At 37.2% G+C, this 19203-nt stretch overlaps 1 protein-coding gene across 11 annotated transcripts in view; it reads right to left on the bottom strand.

Moving 5' to 3' along the window:
• The window catches only part of ZEB1 (zinc finger E-box binding homeobox 1), a 198426-nt gene that overhangs the window by 142076 nt on the left and 37147 nt on the right, over positions 1-19203 (bottom strand). For 4 of the 11 annotated variants that reach the window (XM_055429726.2, XM_055429770.2, XM_055429734.2 and 1 more), the window contains exon 1: positions 15624-16018. The exons of 4 other annotated variants lie outside the window; for them this stretch is intronic. In XM_055429726.2, the coding sequence (XP_055285701.1) occupies positions 15624-15705 (82 nt within the window). In that variant the 5' untranslated portion in view covers positions 15706-16018. Of the gene's footprint in view, positions 1-4891; positions 4954-6250; positions 6408-15623; positions 16019-19203 lie in introns of those variants that run through there. 3 more of the 11 variants (XM_055429786.2, XM_055429813.2, XM_055429807.2) reach the window with 2 other exon arrangements.

The raw sequence follows: 19203 nt of genomic DNA, 5'->3' as shown, positions 1-19203 counted from the left end.
TCCTCCAAATAACTTGTAAATTTAAATGCTATCCTTGTCCAAAAAAGTTTGCTTTTAATGCCCTTGTTACATTTTAACATTTAAAAGGCAGCAGCTGCTGCTGCTAAGTCACTTCAGTCATGTCTGACTCTGTGTGACCCCACAGACGGAAGCCCACCAGGCTCCTCCATCCATGGGATTTTCTAGGCAATAGTACTGGAGTGGCTTGCCATTGCCTTCTCCGTAAAAGGCAGCAGGTGTTCTTAATGTGTGTGCAAAGTCACTTCAGTCATGTCTGACTGTGCGATCCTATGGTCTGTAGCTGGCCAGGCTCCTCTCTCCATGGGATTCTCCAGACAGGAATACTGGAGCGGGTTGCCATGCCCTCCTCCAGGGGACCTTCCAGGGTTCGAACCTGCATCTCTTTTGTCTCCTGCACTGGTAGGCAGGTTTTTTACCACTGGTACCACCTGTGAAGCCTACTCTTCTAATTATGACTACAATCTCATCTGTAGGTCAATAGACATACAAACCAACTTCCTACATTCACTTAGCTGGGAAAACATTGGGGCGCAGGTGCCTGCCACACTGAGGCAGAGCTGGGCAGTACAGGGGACCTTTAATTAGCAGCTTCTGGCCACTCCGCTCCCCTTTAGCAGGGATAGGTGGTATTTACAGGATTCAGTGAGATCATATGGTAAAGTGTATACATACAAGCACAAACCACGCTTGCTTATGTCTTCTCCCTTCAAAGGCTATATACTCTACTTGAATCAGTACTCTGGGAACTCATGATAATGTTTACATAACTATAAAACCCTACACTGTTGTAAAGGGCAGAGTTGCTATGAACTACTATAATTATTTAACATTGGTTTATAAAAAGCTAGTATAAAGGTGTAAAAAAATAACTTGGTACCCACTAGAAATGTTTACTGGAAAAAAAATTTAATCCTATAGCAAGGAAATCAGTTTGAAATTAGGTAGGCTTCCCTGGTGGCTCAGAGGTTAAAGCGTCTGCCTGCAATGCGGGAGACCTGGGTTCGATCCCTGGGTCGGGAAGATCCCCTGGAGAAGGCAATGGCAACCCACTCCAGTACTGTTGCCTGGAGAATCCCATGGATGGAGGAGCCTGGTGGGCTACAGTCCACGGGGTCGCAAAGAGTCGGACACGACTGAGTGACTTCAATCAATCAATCAATCAAAGCAATTTTACATTTCCCTTGTGAGTTATAGAATAGTACATAATTTATATGGGAATATTTGAGAAGTCCTGAAATACCATACGTAAAAATCAAAATGTATTTTCACTTGACGGTATCATGTAAAATACCATGTAGGACAGAAATCTTTACTCAGCATATAAAATAAAAAGTTTAAATGAATTCTTAGCTTTTCATTTCAATTTAGGGCAATAATATGGAATGGATATATACATATTGTGTGTATATATGCATACACACACACACACACACATATATATATAAAACACATACACATGAAGTGAGGAGACCTGAGATCTGAGATAGCCTCAGTTAGAGTAGTTCATCTATCTGCGATCCCTCCATGTATTAGTTGTAGAGCAGGAACTTGGTCTCAGATCTTCGGCTTGACGTCTAAGTGTTCTTTCCATGGTTTTAGTCTTCCTAAGGCCTAAAGCACAGTGACAGCATAATTCTTCCGGCTATCATGACACTACTATCAGCAAGTGCTAGACAGCTTAGTAAGTGTTCAGTAACTTACCAAGTTGATTAATTCTATCCAACTGATTAGGGTCATGGGAAATGATACTTCTAGTGTTGAAATAATTCTCTCTTACTGAGACCTTACAACAGAAGAAGTAATTCTATATCATAAGCAAAAATAAGGACACTAGATTATGAAATACCTATCTTAAATTTAATTCAAATATTTCATCTGAAAATAATTCATTAAAGTACTTGCACTTATTGTGAATTAAATTGAATTAATCTACAAATACAAAAATTTTCTTTGTACACAGAGGGGTTTAAGGCTGCAAGCTACTAAGTCTCAGTTAATAGTCAAACCAACCGGTCAGATTCTAGAGCCCAACCTCTTAATCATGACAACTCAGAAATGTAAAACTGCTTCGTATAATTTTATTAAGTGATCATACAGGATAGGCTTTACGAGCTCTGCTGATATTCACATTTCTTGGTTCCTTAGAAACTTCAAGTTTCCTTATTTTAAGTAAACTATACAAAAGCCAAGAATGTATAAGTCCCTACTAATTTCTAAGACCCATTCTCAAAGAGTTTCTGTTCAATTTTTACGTCAAAATGAATAACCTCATTTCATGAGGAAAATAAACTGAATAATGTACACACTATAGATAAATTCTCAAGATATCCTTAAGAAAGTATGCTTTTAAAAAAAATGTCACAACTTTACTGTAATTACTAGGTTAATGTCTACCCTCCCTGACAGACTCTAACCTGAAGGTGACATCAATCATATTTATGACTACACCCCCTATGCCTAGTGTAGTGCCTGATATATACAGCAGACTGTCAATAAGAATTTACAGAATGAATGAATGGGATATGCTCTTTTATCTATTATGTTTATTTAGTAAAGGTCCCTAGCATGTGTGTGCTAACTCACTTCAGTTGTGTCCAGCTTTTTGTGACCTTACTGACGGTAGCCTGCCTGGTTTCTCCTCTGTCCATGGGATTCTCTAGGTAAGAATATTGGAGAGAGTTGCCATGCCCTCCTCCATGCAATTGCCTGACCCAGGACCTGTGTCTCCTCCACTGGAAGGGGGTTCTTTATCACTAGCACCACCTGGGGAGCCCAAAGATCCCTACTGCTGCTGCTGCTGCTGCTAAGTCACTTCAGTCGTGTCCGACTCTGTGTGACCCCATAGATGGAAGCCCACCAGGCTCCCCCGTCCCTGGGATTCTCCAGGCAAGAACACTGGAGTGGGTTGCCATTTCCTTCTCCAATGTGTGAAAGTGAAGTCGCTCAGTCGTGTCCGACCCTTAGCGACCCCACGGACTGCAGCCTACCAGGCTCCTCCATTCATGGGATTTTCCAGGCAAGAATACTGGAGTGGCTTGCCATTGATCCCTACTAGTAGCAACTAAATATGGCTTGTAACATTTATTTTACATAAGACTTGATACATTTTTATCATTTAATATATTAATTTTTAAGATGTCACAATTTTTCTTCAAATGATCCCTGTGATTTTTATCAGCAAGAATTCCTTCTTTATAAACTTCTGTCACAGGTTCTTAAAAGAATGGATTTTGAAACATACTCCATTTTATTTTCCACATTTAAAAGCTTCTTCCGTCTATGAACTAAAAATGATTTTTTCCTTCCCACCATTATAAACAATAACTTTTTATTAAAATTTACGTTTCTCAAACTTCCAATTCCACACCATTGCTAATCATCATTTCTTCTGATAGTGGTAGCCCCCGAACAGAAGCCACTGTATCACAACATACCAAGCAGATACTGATTCGCTAAAAACTGAAAAGTTACAGTTATGTCCCTGATAAAAATGATGACTATTAGTAGACTTTTGTTTGCTTAGAAATGAGGGTCATTTTGCATTCATTTCATTTTAGTAAAAGAAAGGCTATGTATCCCCTTTCATCTGTGATGTTTACGTAAGTATGTGGTTAAAGATCTTTATGTGGCTAACTGCCCAACTCTCCACCTGCCCATGGACCACTCGAAGCTAACTGCATAGAACCTAAAGGAGCCATCATAGAAATGTAATGTCATGAAAACTGCAAGGCCCGCTGCCCAGCCAGGATCATTTTCCTCTAGACACTCCTCCTGGGAGGATGGGAATGACACCTTTCTCCCAGCAGTGACAAATGAACTGCCTTATCAGCTGAGCTAAGATCTTCAAACCAGAATACTTGAAAGGGAGGCTGGAGTCCTTCTTCTGAGTATACCCAGGAAAAAATTATAATAGCAGTCACTGCAGAGACTGAAGTCAACATCACAATCTTGAGGAGGAAATTAACAACAGACTTACCCTGGATTTTTGCCACTTGAAACATAGTTATATTTAATTTTTTAAATAGCTTATATATTTTAGCAGTAAATTAGGGGAAAGAACATGTCTAATCTAAAAGTAAACCTTGCTGATTTTAGGTTCTTACTAGATTGCATGCTCTGATTCAATCTGCTTTCACATTATCAACTGAATAAAGAGTGAGTCTTCAATGAGTTTTTTAATGTTGACAGATCTAACTTAGAAAACTAACTTTATTATTTTTCAAACATCACTTCCCTTAGACAAGATTCACTGTGTCCTACAGAAAAAGTGTAAATGTTTAGTCATCCAAATGGTCTATATGGTCTATCATATATATTCTCAAGAATGTAATAAATATGCATATTTCAGAATAAGTTATAAAAGAAACAAATTTTACAATTATTTCTTTCAAAAAGGGACAAAGGTGATTAAGGAAATCATACTATCATTAAAAAATGTCTCCACGGAACAACTCAATGATATAAAGTGAGTGATAAATAAATCCCTATACTGGCCTGACACTAGAATGGAACAGTTGCTAAGGAGAGGATAGTGGTTAGTTCATGAATGACATCTATTTTAATAATCTTAAATTCAGCTGAAGAAATCAGGGCCATCATTCACTGCATTCAATCTTAAAATGTAAGAATTTTCTCCAGAAAATGAAATTCTTATAAGAACATGACTTCAACAAGGCTTTGCTGCAAATTCTTAAGAACATCTAAGAAAACAGAATAGCAGCAGAAAAAAAATTTGTGGTTAGAATTCAGTCTTTCTGCATGTTTCGATCATAAAATATTCATTTAATAAATGATACATATTGAAAGTTCAGAAGACAAGTGATCAGTTACCTTAATAAATAAATATGAGATTCCTGCTTTACTCACACACCTGCTTATACCTTACCAAAGTACTGGTTCCAGTTGCAATTTTATCTACACTGCAATCACCATCTACAATGCAAGTTTAAGAGCAGTTAGGAAGCACCTCTGTTTTGAATCACACCATCTTCCTTTCAGCACTGGGCTGCATGGATGGCACAGCGCAGACTATCTATAGACCGAGTGGAGGAAAGGACAATGATGCCATCTGGGGTACTAGTTCGCTGTCAGAGTGAGAATGTGTATATGGTGAAAGATTCTGTGTGAGGTGCTTGTCACATGTGCTATTCCTGACATGTTTGTTATTAAGCTCTAGAAAATACGGTCACATTCAACTAACATCATTTTGACACCTCTAATTATAAAAGAAAAATTACCCAAACTATGTCAATCTCAAAAATTATAAGTCTGACATAGACTCACAATCTATTATTAAATCTGGCCTTCATCACACTGTCCAGTTATCACAAAGCTACTATGTCCACAGAGACACTCAAGTAAGTTCTGATAAACACTGATTTTGGATTTCAACCTTTATAATTTACTAATTCCACTCCTGTCCAAAGTTACTATAATGAATCATGGATCTGATAGGACACAGATATTCAAATAAAGGGGTATACAGGAGCCAAACACAAAGAGGATAAAACTATTAAGTTTAAGGTCACCTGAAGGACATAAAAATGTAGCTAAATTTGAATTATTTTCTCAGTGCAAACATGTGAAAGGCAGGAGATAGAGGTCTGATTGTTTCACTACAATTTGATACTGTGCTATATTATGAACAGCTACTCCATTTTATTTTGGCTACATAAATATCTTAAGAACTTTGTATTTTCCACAGAGGTATAGTAATAATGATATATTTTAAAAGCCTAATGTCAGACTCAGTGTATTTGATTATTTGATATTGTACTTTCTTTCTTCCTCCCTATCATCTTATAATGTAATTAAAACGGAAGCAGGAATCAACAGCTTACCTCACTGCAAAATTTATGACATTTACTTTGAATGAGGAGCAGCTATGAAACTAATTCAGTTTGGTAGAAACTTTACTCAAGGAACATTTAAAATACACTATTTTTAAATGATGATTAACTACAGCAGAACTATAAAAAACTGAATGTGTTAAACTGATTTTCATACTTAATATTATTTTCTTATCAACATTAAGCATTATAAAAATCTCATCTACAAAACCATTCCTTACATTTATCTTATTATAGATGTAAATCATAGACATATAAATTCAAACACCTAGCATTAATTTTGTCCTAATTTTAAAAGCTCTAAAATTTTAATTCAAATACAATGGGTTGGTATGCTTCACAACTCACACACACATAGTAAGTTAAAGGGAAACTCTTACCATGGGTTTTCTTTTGCCAGTCAGTTCTTCCACAGCTCTCCCGGCAGGGCCTTCCTCTGTTGAGCAGACAGCAGCCAAATCACAACATGACTTTTGGATGCTCACGTCTTCAGATGGGAGTTTTCGGCCAATTGCCAGTTGAGAATTTAAACTGAAACTAAATTACCCAAACTTTATTAAATTGTTTCCACACCCACTAACTGATAATGAGTAAAGACTCTAAGCTGGAAAATTAAGTGAGTTGAGTTTGATTCACCTCTGTTCAAGCAGTTATTAACATGTTTAAGAAGAAATGCTAGGATAAAAAATATATCTTCAGACAACAGTTTTAAGTAAACGTCAATTGTTTCCAAAAAGTTCCCACAATTATTCCGTAACCCAAGTTAACACATGACAAAGATGGTATTTATTCAATGATGTATCTATAGAGTCACAAATTTAAATTCTGTCATTGAATCTACCTGAAAACTAATTATAATATGGGGAAACACTCTGACAGTATCATCTATACTTATATAAAGTATTTGTTAAATCATCACCTACTTGCAGTCCACACCATGAAGAAGTTAAAGGTTACACGCCCTGCCTGCAAGCATCATCCTCTGTACTGAGAAGAAAAATGTCTGCCTACCACTTCCAATTACAGTGCACCAACAACTCTGCCCCCTCTCTGCACCAGCTGAGGCTCCTTTTCTCTCAATTATTACAGTTGATCTTTGTAGCACCTGTCAATTATATATGGTCTTCAATCATTGGGCTTTCTGATTAAGTTGTATAGTCTCTCTCTGTTCTGATACTTCTCGAGTATTTGGCATATTACATTGCATTGTTCCCACCTGTGGTTAAGGCATTCCCTCAGATCCCCAGTAGCATTTCTGCCCAGTCAGAAGTTGGCCCATTCAATAACATTTTTTTCCCTGACAATGTAAAGCTTCAGTAAATATATAATAAAGCTAAAATGAAGACAGGAACGAAAAGGAAAACAGTGTCTTCCTGAGGTATCATATTTACTACTAATTTAAAACAGTTTATGAATGTCACCTATAACAGGTGCAGACTCAGTGCACATAATTAGACAGTCACGCAGGACTCAGATCAGAACGCATGACACACCCCTATCCTCAGATTCCATGCCCGCCCTCCTCTCACACACATGAGAGCATGTGCACATGCATCTCTAGCCCACCCACACCCTGACAGGTTCCTCCCATCAGTAACCTGGTATTACATACAAGAGATATTAATACAAGGTATTACATACAAGAGAATATAGAGAGTCAATTTACAGTTAAACCAGGAGAAACTGACTTCAGAACAAAGCCCAAAGCTTACCAAAACTGCTGTGTCTTAAGAGTTAATCACAGTGACCTCAAATAGTTTGATATCCTAGAAACAGGCTTATTCCATTCTATCCAATAATTTTAATCCCAAATCCTCAGCAGCAATAACACTTAAGAACTATTCAGAGATGAACAGAGTTCTTTCCTGAATAGTAGGAGCTACAATATTAGCCTCCTTTCTCAAAGAGTTTTATAATATAAAACTTTGAACATGAGGGTTGTGGGAGGAGAAGACAGTTCATGAAGATGTATGAATGGTAGATTTCTAAGAGTGAAACAAGCACACAGTGGCAGTTTAAATTGTTTGAATAGATTTGTCACATGTGGGGTGATCTGAGAAGGCTTTCTATCAGGATGTATTTTGAAAGCAGAAAATATACAACCATTTCATTATTATTGAGCCTGATGAAGCCCACAGAGCAAAGCTTAATTAAATATAGACTATGACTGTGGGAGTATTCATGCCCTTACTCTGGAATAAGATCAAAGATAAATTCCTTAGTCAAATGAAATTTCAGAACATGAGATATTTTAAAAATCAAGCCTTCAATATAAGAGAAACAATTCTAAACTTGTTCACGTCACTCATCCTAAAGATTCCAATCATCATGGTAGTGATTTAATTTAATTTTTAGTACAAGAGACATAATTCTGAAAAGTTACTATCACAGTAGCAAAATCATGAACCAGAAAGCACAGAATGCTTCTTTTTGTGTGAACAAACAACATTATTGATAACGCACCTACATAACAGAGCTAGTTTCATTATTCCAGCAATGATGACTTGTCAAGTGTTTGAGTGCCTATATATAATCTTAAATGCATTCAACTAGTTCACTTATAACAGTTTTAACATTTAATGCCACCCCTCATTTTAACAGAGAAACAGGTCCAGCAGTAATATATTACTTGTCCAAAGTCCCACAGCTAGATAGCAGCAAAATCAAGACCCCTTAAGAACCAATGTTTCTTTTACTATAATTAAGTAAAGAAAGAATTATGCCTAAGAAAGAAATATAATTTTATTAAAAAGATGTAAACCTTTTAACCTCGACATTAAATCTCAAACATACAGATCACTAGCTCCAAAGACGCAAAGACTCAATTCATAAAGTTAGGGAAGAAGAATGTAGGATTAATTTAAACCCTACAGGCATTCAGTCTTATACCCAAATCTTACAGACTCAGAACACGAGTTTGAGGAATATATAAAATTTCATCAAAAGTTTCTCTACAGGCCAGTATCACCGATGAACATAGATGCAAAAATCCTCAACAAAATTTTAGCAAACAGAATTCAACAAGACATTAAAAAGCTTAGACACCATGATCAACTTGGGTTTATTCCAGGGATGCAAGGATTCTTCAATATACACAAATCAATCAATGTGATACGCCATATTAACAAATTGAAAAATAAAAACCATATGATCTTCAGCACCCATTTATGATTAAAACTCTTCTAAAATGGGCACAGAAGGAACCTACCTCAATACAGTAAAGGCCATATATGATAAGCCTACAGCAAACATTATTCTCAATGGTGAAGAACTGAAAGCATTCCCCCTAAGATCAGGAACAAGACAAGAGTGTCCACTTTCACCACTATATTATTCAACACAGTTTTGGAAATCCTAGCTACAGCAATCAGAGAAGAAAAGAAATAAAAGGAATCCAGATTAGAAAAGAAGAAGTAAAGCTCTCACTGTTTGCAGATGACATGATACTGTATATAGAAAACCCTAAAGATACTATCAAAAAACTAGATTACTAGAGCTAATCAGTGAATTCAGCGAAGTCACAGGATACAAAATCAATACACAGAAATAACTTGCATTCCTATATACTAACAATGAAAAATCAGAAAGAGAAATTAGGGAATCAATCCCATTCACCACTGCAACAAAAAGAATAAAATATCTAGGAATAAATTTACCATCGCTGAAGAATTCATGCTTTTGAACTGTGGTGTTGGAGAAGACTCTTGAGAGTCCCTTGGACTGCAAGAAGATCCAACCAGTCCATTCTAGAGGAGATCAATACTGGGTGTTCATTGGAAGGACTTATGCTAAAGCTGAAACTCCAATACTTTGGCCACTTCATGCGACGAGTTGTCTCACTGGAAAAGACTCTGATGCTGGGAGCGACTGGGGGTAGGAGGAGACGGGGATGACAGAGAATGAGGTGCTGGATGGCATCACCGACTCGATGGGCATAAGTCTGGGTGAACTCCGGGAGTTGGTGATGGACAGGGAGGCCTGGTGTGCTCTGGTTCATGGGTTCGCTAAGAGTCGGACACGACTGAGCGACTGAACTGAACTGAACTGAAGGAGACAAAAGAACTGTACACAGAAAATTTTAAGACACTAATGAAAGAAATCAAAGATGACATAAACAGATGGAGAGATATTCCAAGTTCCTAGGTAGGAAGAATAAAGGTAGGAATAAATAAAATTGTCATTGTGAAAATGACAATACTATCACATGCAATCTACAGGTTTAATGTGAACCCTATCAAATTACCAATGGCATTTTTCACAGAACTAGAACAAAAGATTTCACAATTCATATGGAAACACAAAAGACCCCAAATAGCCAAAGCAGTCCTGAGAAAGAAGAATGGAGCTGGAAGAATCAACCTTCCTGACTTCAGATTATATGACAAAGCTACAGTCATCAAGACAGTATGGTACTGGCATAATAACAGAAATACAGACCAAATAAACAAGATAGAAAACCCAGAAATAAACCCATGCACCTATCAGTACCTTATTTTTGACAAAAGAGGCAAGAATATACAATGGGGCAAAGACAACCTCTTAAATAAATGGTACTGGGAAAACTGGAAATCTACATGCAAAAGAATAAAATTAGAACACTTCCTAACACCAGACACAAAGATGAATTCAAAATGGATTAAAGACCTAAATGTATGACCATAAACTATAAAACTCTTAGAGGAAGACATAGGCAGAACACTCGACATAAATCAAAGCAAGATCCTCTATGACCCACCTCCTAGAGTAACAGAAATAAAAATAAGAGTAAACAAGTGGGACCTGATTAAACTTAAAAGCTTTTGCACAGCAAAGGAAACAATAAGCAAGGTGAAAAGACAACTCTCAGAATGGGAGAAAATAATAGCAAATGAAACAACTGACAGAGGATTAATTTACAAAATATACAAGGAACTCATACAACTCAATACCAGAAAAACAAACAACCCAATCAAAAAGTGGGAAAAAGACCTAAACAGATATTTCTCCAAAGAAGACATACAAATGGCTAACAAACACATGAAAAGATGCTCAACATAGCTCATTATTAGAGAAATGCAAATCAAAACTGCAGTGAGATATCACCTCACACTGGTCAGAATGGCCATCAGCAAAAAGTCTACAAACAATAAATGCTGGAGAGGGTGTGGGGCAAAGGGAGTACCTTGCAATGTTGGTGGGAAAGTAAATTGATACAGCCACTATGGAAGACAGTATGGAGATTCCTTAAAAAAAACTAAGAATAAAACTACCAGCAATCCCACTCCTAGGCATATATACTGAGGAAACCAAAATTGAAAAAAGCACATGTATCCCATTGTTCATTGCCGCACAATTTACAATAGCTAAAACGTGGAAGCAACCTAGATGTTCATCGACAGAAGAATGGACAAAGAAGTTGTGGTACATATACACAATGGAACATTACTCAGCCATAAAAAGGAATGCATCTGAGTCAGTTCTGATGAGGTGGATGAACCTAGAGCCTATTATACAGAGTGAAGTAAGTCAGAAAGAGAAAGATAAATATTGTATACTAATGCATATATACAGAATCTAGAAAATTTGTACTGAAGAATTTATTTGCAGGGCAGCAATGGAGAAACAGACACAAGAGAATAGATTTATGGACATGGGGAGAGGGGAGGAGGGGGTGAGATGGATGCAAAGAGTAACATGGAAACTTACATCACCATATGTAACATAGATAGTCAACAGGAATTTGTTGTATGTCTCTAAACCCAAACAGGGGCTCTGTATTAAGCTAGAGGGGTGGGATGGGAGGGAGGTTCAAAAGGGAGGGGATATATGTATACCTATGGCTGATTCATGTTGAGGTTTGACAGAAAACAACAAAATTCTGTAAAGCAATTATCCTTCAACTAATAAATAAATTAAAAAAATTACACACACACAGTTTCTAATACAGAAGTCAATTTTGTAGATTTTCCCATGGCATCACATCTATTTTTATTTTACCTCCTAGCAGTCTTTTTATCCAGTTTTTTTTTAGGACTGTCTAGCAATTAAACCATGCTACATGGATAGCATTAGAAATTAAAGTCTTACTTGACTGCTTGATATAACTCATCTTGACTATATACAAACCGACAGTAAGAGATGTTCAGAAAATTTGTAAATGAGAAACATAAAAATAGTCAAAATGGCTTAGATTTAGCTATAAGGATAAAAGTTGGCACTAACTCAACTTAGATTTGTCCACTCAGTCATAATTCATAAGATGTTTCCAGTCAAACACAACACGCTTTTTTAGTTCAGTTAGTCTCCAAAGTCAGAGCACTCATTAGGTAACACCTAAAATCATTCACTAGAATTCTCAGAACAGGCAATGACACCAACATATTAGTGCCTTCCACCACCACCACCACATGCTTCCCCAGACCACAGCCAAAGAGAATGAAATAATCTTACCTAATTTATTACTATTATTTATAAATCTAATTTATTATTAAATTAGAATATTTCAGAATATAAAATCAAGATTTATGCTATTTAAGTAAAAAATATGTGCTTAAGGAGTCTTATATTCCATTTGGTCACAAAGTAACATCTCTATATATTATATGTATATTGCATATATGTATGTACACACATGTGTATACATATACATGCATGTATTTATTTATACTAAAGAGCAGTCCTCTTAAAATCATGTGTTTATTAGAACGTGTAATTTTTTAAAGTTTTCCTCAATGTGCAAAGTTGTGTGTGTGTCTACTTTTTAACCAAGAATTGTAAAATATAGGGTATCCATATTTAAATCTACCTGTTGAAGTACTCTATAGAGATGGTATATTGATATGCCAACATACATAAGAAGAAATAGCTTCTTTATATCACATTATTCACAGCAACCCTTGAGAAGGTAGGATTTTTAAAATTAGTCAAAGAAATATGCCTCATCCTTTTCATAAATTTACCACATTTACAAGAAAGTTATTTGGGGGCAAGTTAGTTATCTCTACCTCAGTTTCTACAGTGAAAAATGAAGGTAACAAGAGCAACTCAGCTCACAGGCTTGCTGTGAACATGAGGTAAGTTAACAGCTGTCCACTGGCTGGAGGAATGGGCCAGACACACATCAGTTTTCAGAGCAGTCATGGTCATGACCACAACCACCACCACCTTTGGAAGCACCTCGAAGGGGTCTTAGTAAAAATGCAGAGTAAACCCCACTCCCAGAGATTCTATTTCACTATCACACCCAAAGTCTAAAAATAATGTATTAAAGAGAAAGCAAAGAAATATGCAAAACACTGTTTGCACCAACACGGCCTTATGAATACAGTACCAAGTAGCAAAACACTTTATAACAGAAAAAGCTACATCTTCCAAAGTCCAACAATAGCTTTATTTCCTTCTCTAAAACACACACGACCCATTCCCAAAGCCAAGAGCTATTTTCCAAAGAGCCAACTAACTCTACAGGTAGACAGGAACTTCGCATAAGGAAGTAAGGGGTTCTGGCTTGAACAACAGTTAAAGACGCTTAAACACTCCAGTCCTTCTTGGGTACAGAGTAGAAAGCAATTCTGCAAAAATTCTTGTGAGTAAAGCAATTACCAAAAATTTGCCCACTCACTCTAGGTGGGATTCTCTGCTAAATGTTGAGGGGGATAGAAGCAGGAATTATGAAACGTTATGGAATCTCATCATGAAAACAGCCTCACAGCTTCTTGCAAGCATCACAGAAGTCCTGCTCCAGCTCATGAGTAGTGTGCGCTAGGAACTCAGACAAAGGATTCAAATTAGGGTTCATCAGGAAGCCTTCACAGAAGAAAAAGGTCTTTGCTAGACCTTACAACAAATAAGATTTTTATAGGGAGACATAAACTGAATTTCAGGCTGAAGAAAACAGCACGAGCAGGAAGCAGAACTTTGGAAAACTCCCACTCTCCCAGGAGAGCACACGCACTGCAGAGCACCCACACCGCGTCCGGGAAGGGAAATCAACCATCTCACCTTCTCTGCTCAGAAACCCAAGCAATCCTTCAGAAAGCCCGATTTGGCAAGGGTGTGCCTAATGGGGTGTGTTATGATAGTCCAACCCTGGCTTTGAAAAGGGACAGAGACAGGAATCCAAAGGATCATTTTAATCCATTAATCGGCGGCGGTGAGGAACAAAACAGGTATCAAAGATGATTCAAGTTTTAAGTCTGTTTTTTTCCAGAAACTCTCTATTCCACCCTGCCAGCTCAGGATGAAGGAGGTGGTAGACAGCTGAAGCTGTTGAAAGGGGGCATGGGTTGGTCCTGGCGTCAGGCAATGAGGACCACCCCGTGGCACGAAAGGCAGAGGGTAACCGTCAAGACTGGGCAGTGTGAGCCTGTCTGCTGGAGCCAAACACTCACGGCTGCTTTTTCTTGATGACACTTCAAAAGGCCTTAAGGGTGTGACTCAGAAAGAAAGAAATAACAAAACAGTTTAAGACTTGGAAAGCCTAAAAATGACAATGACTGGTCGAAAAATGATGTTCCCTGTATTTAGTAGGATGTACAAATGCATTTTAATACGGTTTATAACATGTTCACAGATTCAACCTGTCCAACAAAAAAAATCAACAATAAAACTTTTATTCAGTACAAATAAAGGTATCAAGTACTTGCAAACAAAAAAAAGTAATAAAGCTCATTTATTTCATTGAAAGTGAGAACCTTTGCTTTGTTAGATTAGATTCACCTTTAAATATCACATTGTTCTTACGTGTAAGACAAATTTAAGTCATATTTGCTTCTCATTTAAACCCTGCCTCTATCCGCCCGGCACCCCTGGCCTTTCTTGCAAAGCTGTTCACAGGCAATGTTCATAGACTACCATTATATCACGTGCACAGATCTTCTCAGCCAAGCAGCCATCACTGAGATGGCTCCTCAGAAGCAAAGGCTACACCTTTGCTTTCAGTTTGGCCCACCAAAACTCAATGGCACTAAATGTGTGCTTATGAAATGAATGACATCCCCTAACCCAATGTGCACACGAATTAAATAAAAGCTATGCAGAATTATAGAATTTTGTAACAATAAACATGTGATTTCCTAGGGCACCTATACAGTACAGTTCAGTTTGCTGATGGCCCTGCATCAGCATAGCACTCACAGCTCGTGAACTCTCTGGAGATATTAATAAAACATTTCAACACAATTAGTTTTGCTGGCTGAAAAAAGATGCTTTTCACAATTCACTATATTTTTCTTGCATCTGAATTTGCATTTTCAGTCTTCAAAAACAGTCCACATTTTGTTCATCTGCTCAACAAAATTAATTTACAATATCTTGTCATATACCCTTTATTTCCAAATAGTTAAAACAATATTAAAAACTTCCATTTAAAAGCTATCATATTTTAGGGATAGTCACACAGGATATCACACTAAAATAGGCAAATGTCAGTTCCAAAGCAAACAGATCACTTATCTTAAAACATAAGGAGAAACTAGCATCTGTTAACCTCTCTCCTGTACCAGATATAAGATCCTCATTCAAACCCTGGGAGGCAGATGGGGGCATAGCCACTTTACAGCTGTCGGCGTGCTCAAGGCCCCAGAGTTCCTAAATGACCCATCACAATCCCCATGTCGTCTGTCTGGCCCAAAACCTATGCTCCTCCTTTTTACAGTAACTCTAGAAAACTGCCAGTACCATGTTTTTGGTTTTTCTCTAAAGGGCAAGGGAATAGGGGGTAGGCAGGACAGGGAGGGGCAGTAGGTGATAAAGGTAAACACTGTAAAGCCTCACCACTCTTCTGGACGTGCTCTGCAAGAAACCTGCTTTTCCTCACTTTGTTCATAGGCAGCCTTCCCCGCATGCCAGTAGCCATATGAATTCATAGCATGCCTTGAAAAACGGAAACAGTATTTTCAAAAACTCAAGGAAACAGAGGCTACTGAGAACTGTTTTTTGTGAGGACAGATGGCCCTATGACACACACACCCCAATAACCCCTGAAGATATTAACAAATAATCATCAACAACCCAGAATTCTTATATATATATGACTTTTAAGAATTTTACTCTAAGAAAGGTCGAGATGAACTGTTCAAGCAATCAAAGAAGGCAAGCATTTATTATCTGGAAAACTTAACTGATTGCATGTCCAATGATTCTAGATGAATAAATTACTAATTTATCTAGAAACTTTCAACAGCTATTTACACTATCATTTTATACTTTCACAAGAGGATACTGCAGTGTGAAATCAGCCACTATAAATTTAGTGGAAAACACCAATTATTACAAATTCCAAATAGTATAAAGTTTTTAATTTTAAGAAAAAGAAATCCACAGGCCCCTTTTTAACACAAGCTGGCAGTAAACCATACCCCTGTCAAAGTTTACAAAAAAGTATTTCAGAATAGAATAGCCTACAGTACTTCAAAAGTGAGGGTGAAATTGTTTCAGTTTACTCTTCTCTTCCCTCCCCCATCCTGTATCTCTGCATACTGACAGTTAACATTTTTCCGTTTACTTGAAGAAGATGCTGTACCATCTAGTATGACAAAGTGAAATGGGTTTACATTTCAAGTGTCCATAGGGTCTTAGGAGATTTGAGGTTGGATCTTTAAGAAATGCTACAGCTTTGGGGCCAAAACACAGTTTGTCTAGCATTTTAAACAAGATTTCACATGATCATGAGCATGGCAGTAGGCAATTAAACATGTGTGACCCTTTGTACAGCAACAACTTTTAAACACAGTGGTCAAGAATAGTCATTTATTTGCTCTGCTACCTTGATTGAGGAGGAAAAATTCACAAGAAGACCTATTCTATACAAAGAATTTACATAGCACTGAAAAATAAGCAAACAAAGTTTAGTTGAAGGGGAACCAAATAATGAAAAGTCAGAGCCTGGTCAAACAGAGAAGCAAGCTGGCAACCAAAAGGTATCAACCATTTTGGCCTAGATTTGCTCGTAATGACTGTGTGACCCAGATACTGAAATATTTGGCTATTACTTAGAAATCTAAAAACTGAAATAAATGAACTATATGGTCAGCTGGTTAAATATTTTAGTCAAAATGACAGGTACTTAAGATAGCATTTTCTACAAAGGCTTTTTATAATTTTAAAAATAAGTATTTTTTGATTTGTAAATAATTTCAATAAATTATAATTCACTTTTCTAATAAGATAATAAGGATGATACTCTCTACTGGAGATTATGGTTCAAAAATTCTTTGAAAAGCAGGATGAGAATATACATTTTTAAAAGTAAAGCTTATTTAAAGATATGTATATTCCTAAACTAACTTTGTTATGTTTATGATCAACATAATAACTTTTTCTACAATGAGATGTCTATTAGTGACAAGAGAATTTTTGGAAAATCTTCCACCAGAAACTATAAAAATTAATATTCTTTTTTAGAGGCAAAATTAGACTAATTTGAAAACTGGCAGTTAGGAAACTAGTAAGTGTCTGGCTTTAAATACTTTTAGAAAATTATAAAATTAGTTTTACTTATTCCTGGCTTTTAAAGAAAAGTGGTATATACACTTTTTTATATTTTCTTAACTGCCTACAATGACTGTGTATTATATGTGTTATTGAGAGAAGAGGATTTAAAACATCAGAATGTAAAATGTAAAAACAATTTCTGATCTATCTCTTCCTGATCATGAATGTAAAAGTGAAATAATACTTTTAAGACAGTTATGGATCCATGACCTACTCATATGGGTTTTAGAGTTCTCTCTGACATCAGCTGTGTCTTGTTTCTGCTGTACTTTGCTGGGAACTGGTTAAGAGAGAACTACCAAATGCCCACCTACAGCACCCGGGCTCCCTGCTCCCCGCACATTCCCATCTACTCTTGAGCTCCCAGCCATGCACATGCAGACAGCTGAAGTTGCCAGAGGTGAGCTCTGAGGCACAAATTATTCTGGGGACAGTGAATCTCTCTTTAAATTAAAAATAACACCTAGATAGTTATGTATTTCTTATGTAAAAAAATCCTTCATTTTCTCTTTCCTTTTCTTTTTTCCTTCCTTCTTTTGATGTCTGCTTTACCTATAAGTAATTCTGATCTTTTATCTTCATATCGTGTGATATGATGTACTAGCCACCCCTCTCCCACTTAGAGGAGCACAAACTCTCTAGAAACCCAGTCTCCAGGTCGTCTCCCTAAATACTCTCACTCTTCATGTCGGAGCTCTTACACGTATCTGGTGATGCAACCCCTGATACAACATTGAGCAGCCCTAAGAACACAGAAACATTGGTGGGTAAGAAAATACAGGAGTAGATAAGGTATTCAGGGAACTGTGCTTCTAAAACTTTCCCCTCCTGAATCTTCTAATTTAACTAGGAAACTATTTCTAGAACCAGTGAGCCAACTGTAAATTCTTATCATTACAAAGGAAAAGTGTTTCTTAATAATTTGGTATTAAAACAACATAGTTTATTTAGAGCTAAGTTTCCACCAATCAATCAAGAATGTGCTATGTGCATGCTAAGTTGCTTCAGTTGTGTCCGACTCTTTGCAACCCCATGGACTGTAGCCTGCCAAGCTCTTCTGTCCATGGGATTTCCCAGGCAAGAATAATGGATTGGGTTGTCATTTCTTTCTCCAAGGGATCTTCCCAACCCAGGGATTCAACCTGTGTCTCTTAGGTCTCCTGCATTGGCAGATGGGTTCTTTACCACTAGCACCACCTGGGAAGCCCCAATCAAGAATACTAAGATCCTAAATACTCAGTCACTTTTCAAATCTGATGTTGATTAATAAGCAGTGTGAACAAAGTAACATGTACCAAATGAGCACACATCATGCATGTACAGACTTGTCTACAAGCCTTACCATATAAATTAACATGTAAATTCTTTTTAAACTAAGTTCTCCCTAGACTGCTTAACAGAATCCAACAAACGATAACAGGAATTAGCTCAATACACAAATTATTTTTTAAGGAGCAATGCTTTCTAAGTTGGAGAAGGAAATGGCAACCCACTCCAGTGTTCTTGCCTGGAGAATCCCAGGGATGGGGGACCGTGGTGGGCTTCCGTCTATGGGGTCACACAGAGTCGGACACGACTGAAGTGACTTAGCAGCAGCAGCAGCAGCAGCTTTCTAAGTTATTCTATACAATAGTCATTGCCTAACATTAGCCTAGGCTACTAAGAGGATTCTGGAGATGCTCTTGCAGTTGAGTTCTACAGATGGAACAATGACAAGACTGGTGTTATATTTCTGTCAAATCCCTTGTTCACCTCCATAATTTCAAATCTATCCACTTCTGTCCAACTCAGCTGCTGAATCCATCATCTCAAACCTGATCCACAGAAACAGCTTCTAAAGAACAGGCCTCTAAATTCACTG

This window comes from Moschus berezovskii, chromosome 15, assembly GCF_049115385.1.
Source record: "Moschus berezovskii isolate FMDL1 chromosome 15, NW_MosBer_1.0, whole genome shotgun sequence".
NCBI lineage: Eukaryota > Metazoa > Chordata > Mammalia > Artiodactyla > Moschidae > Moschus > Moschus berezovskii.
The sequence above is the reverse complement of the archived record's forward strand: the minus strand, read 5'-3'. Positions and strand labels throughout refer to the sequence as shown.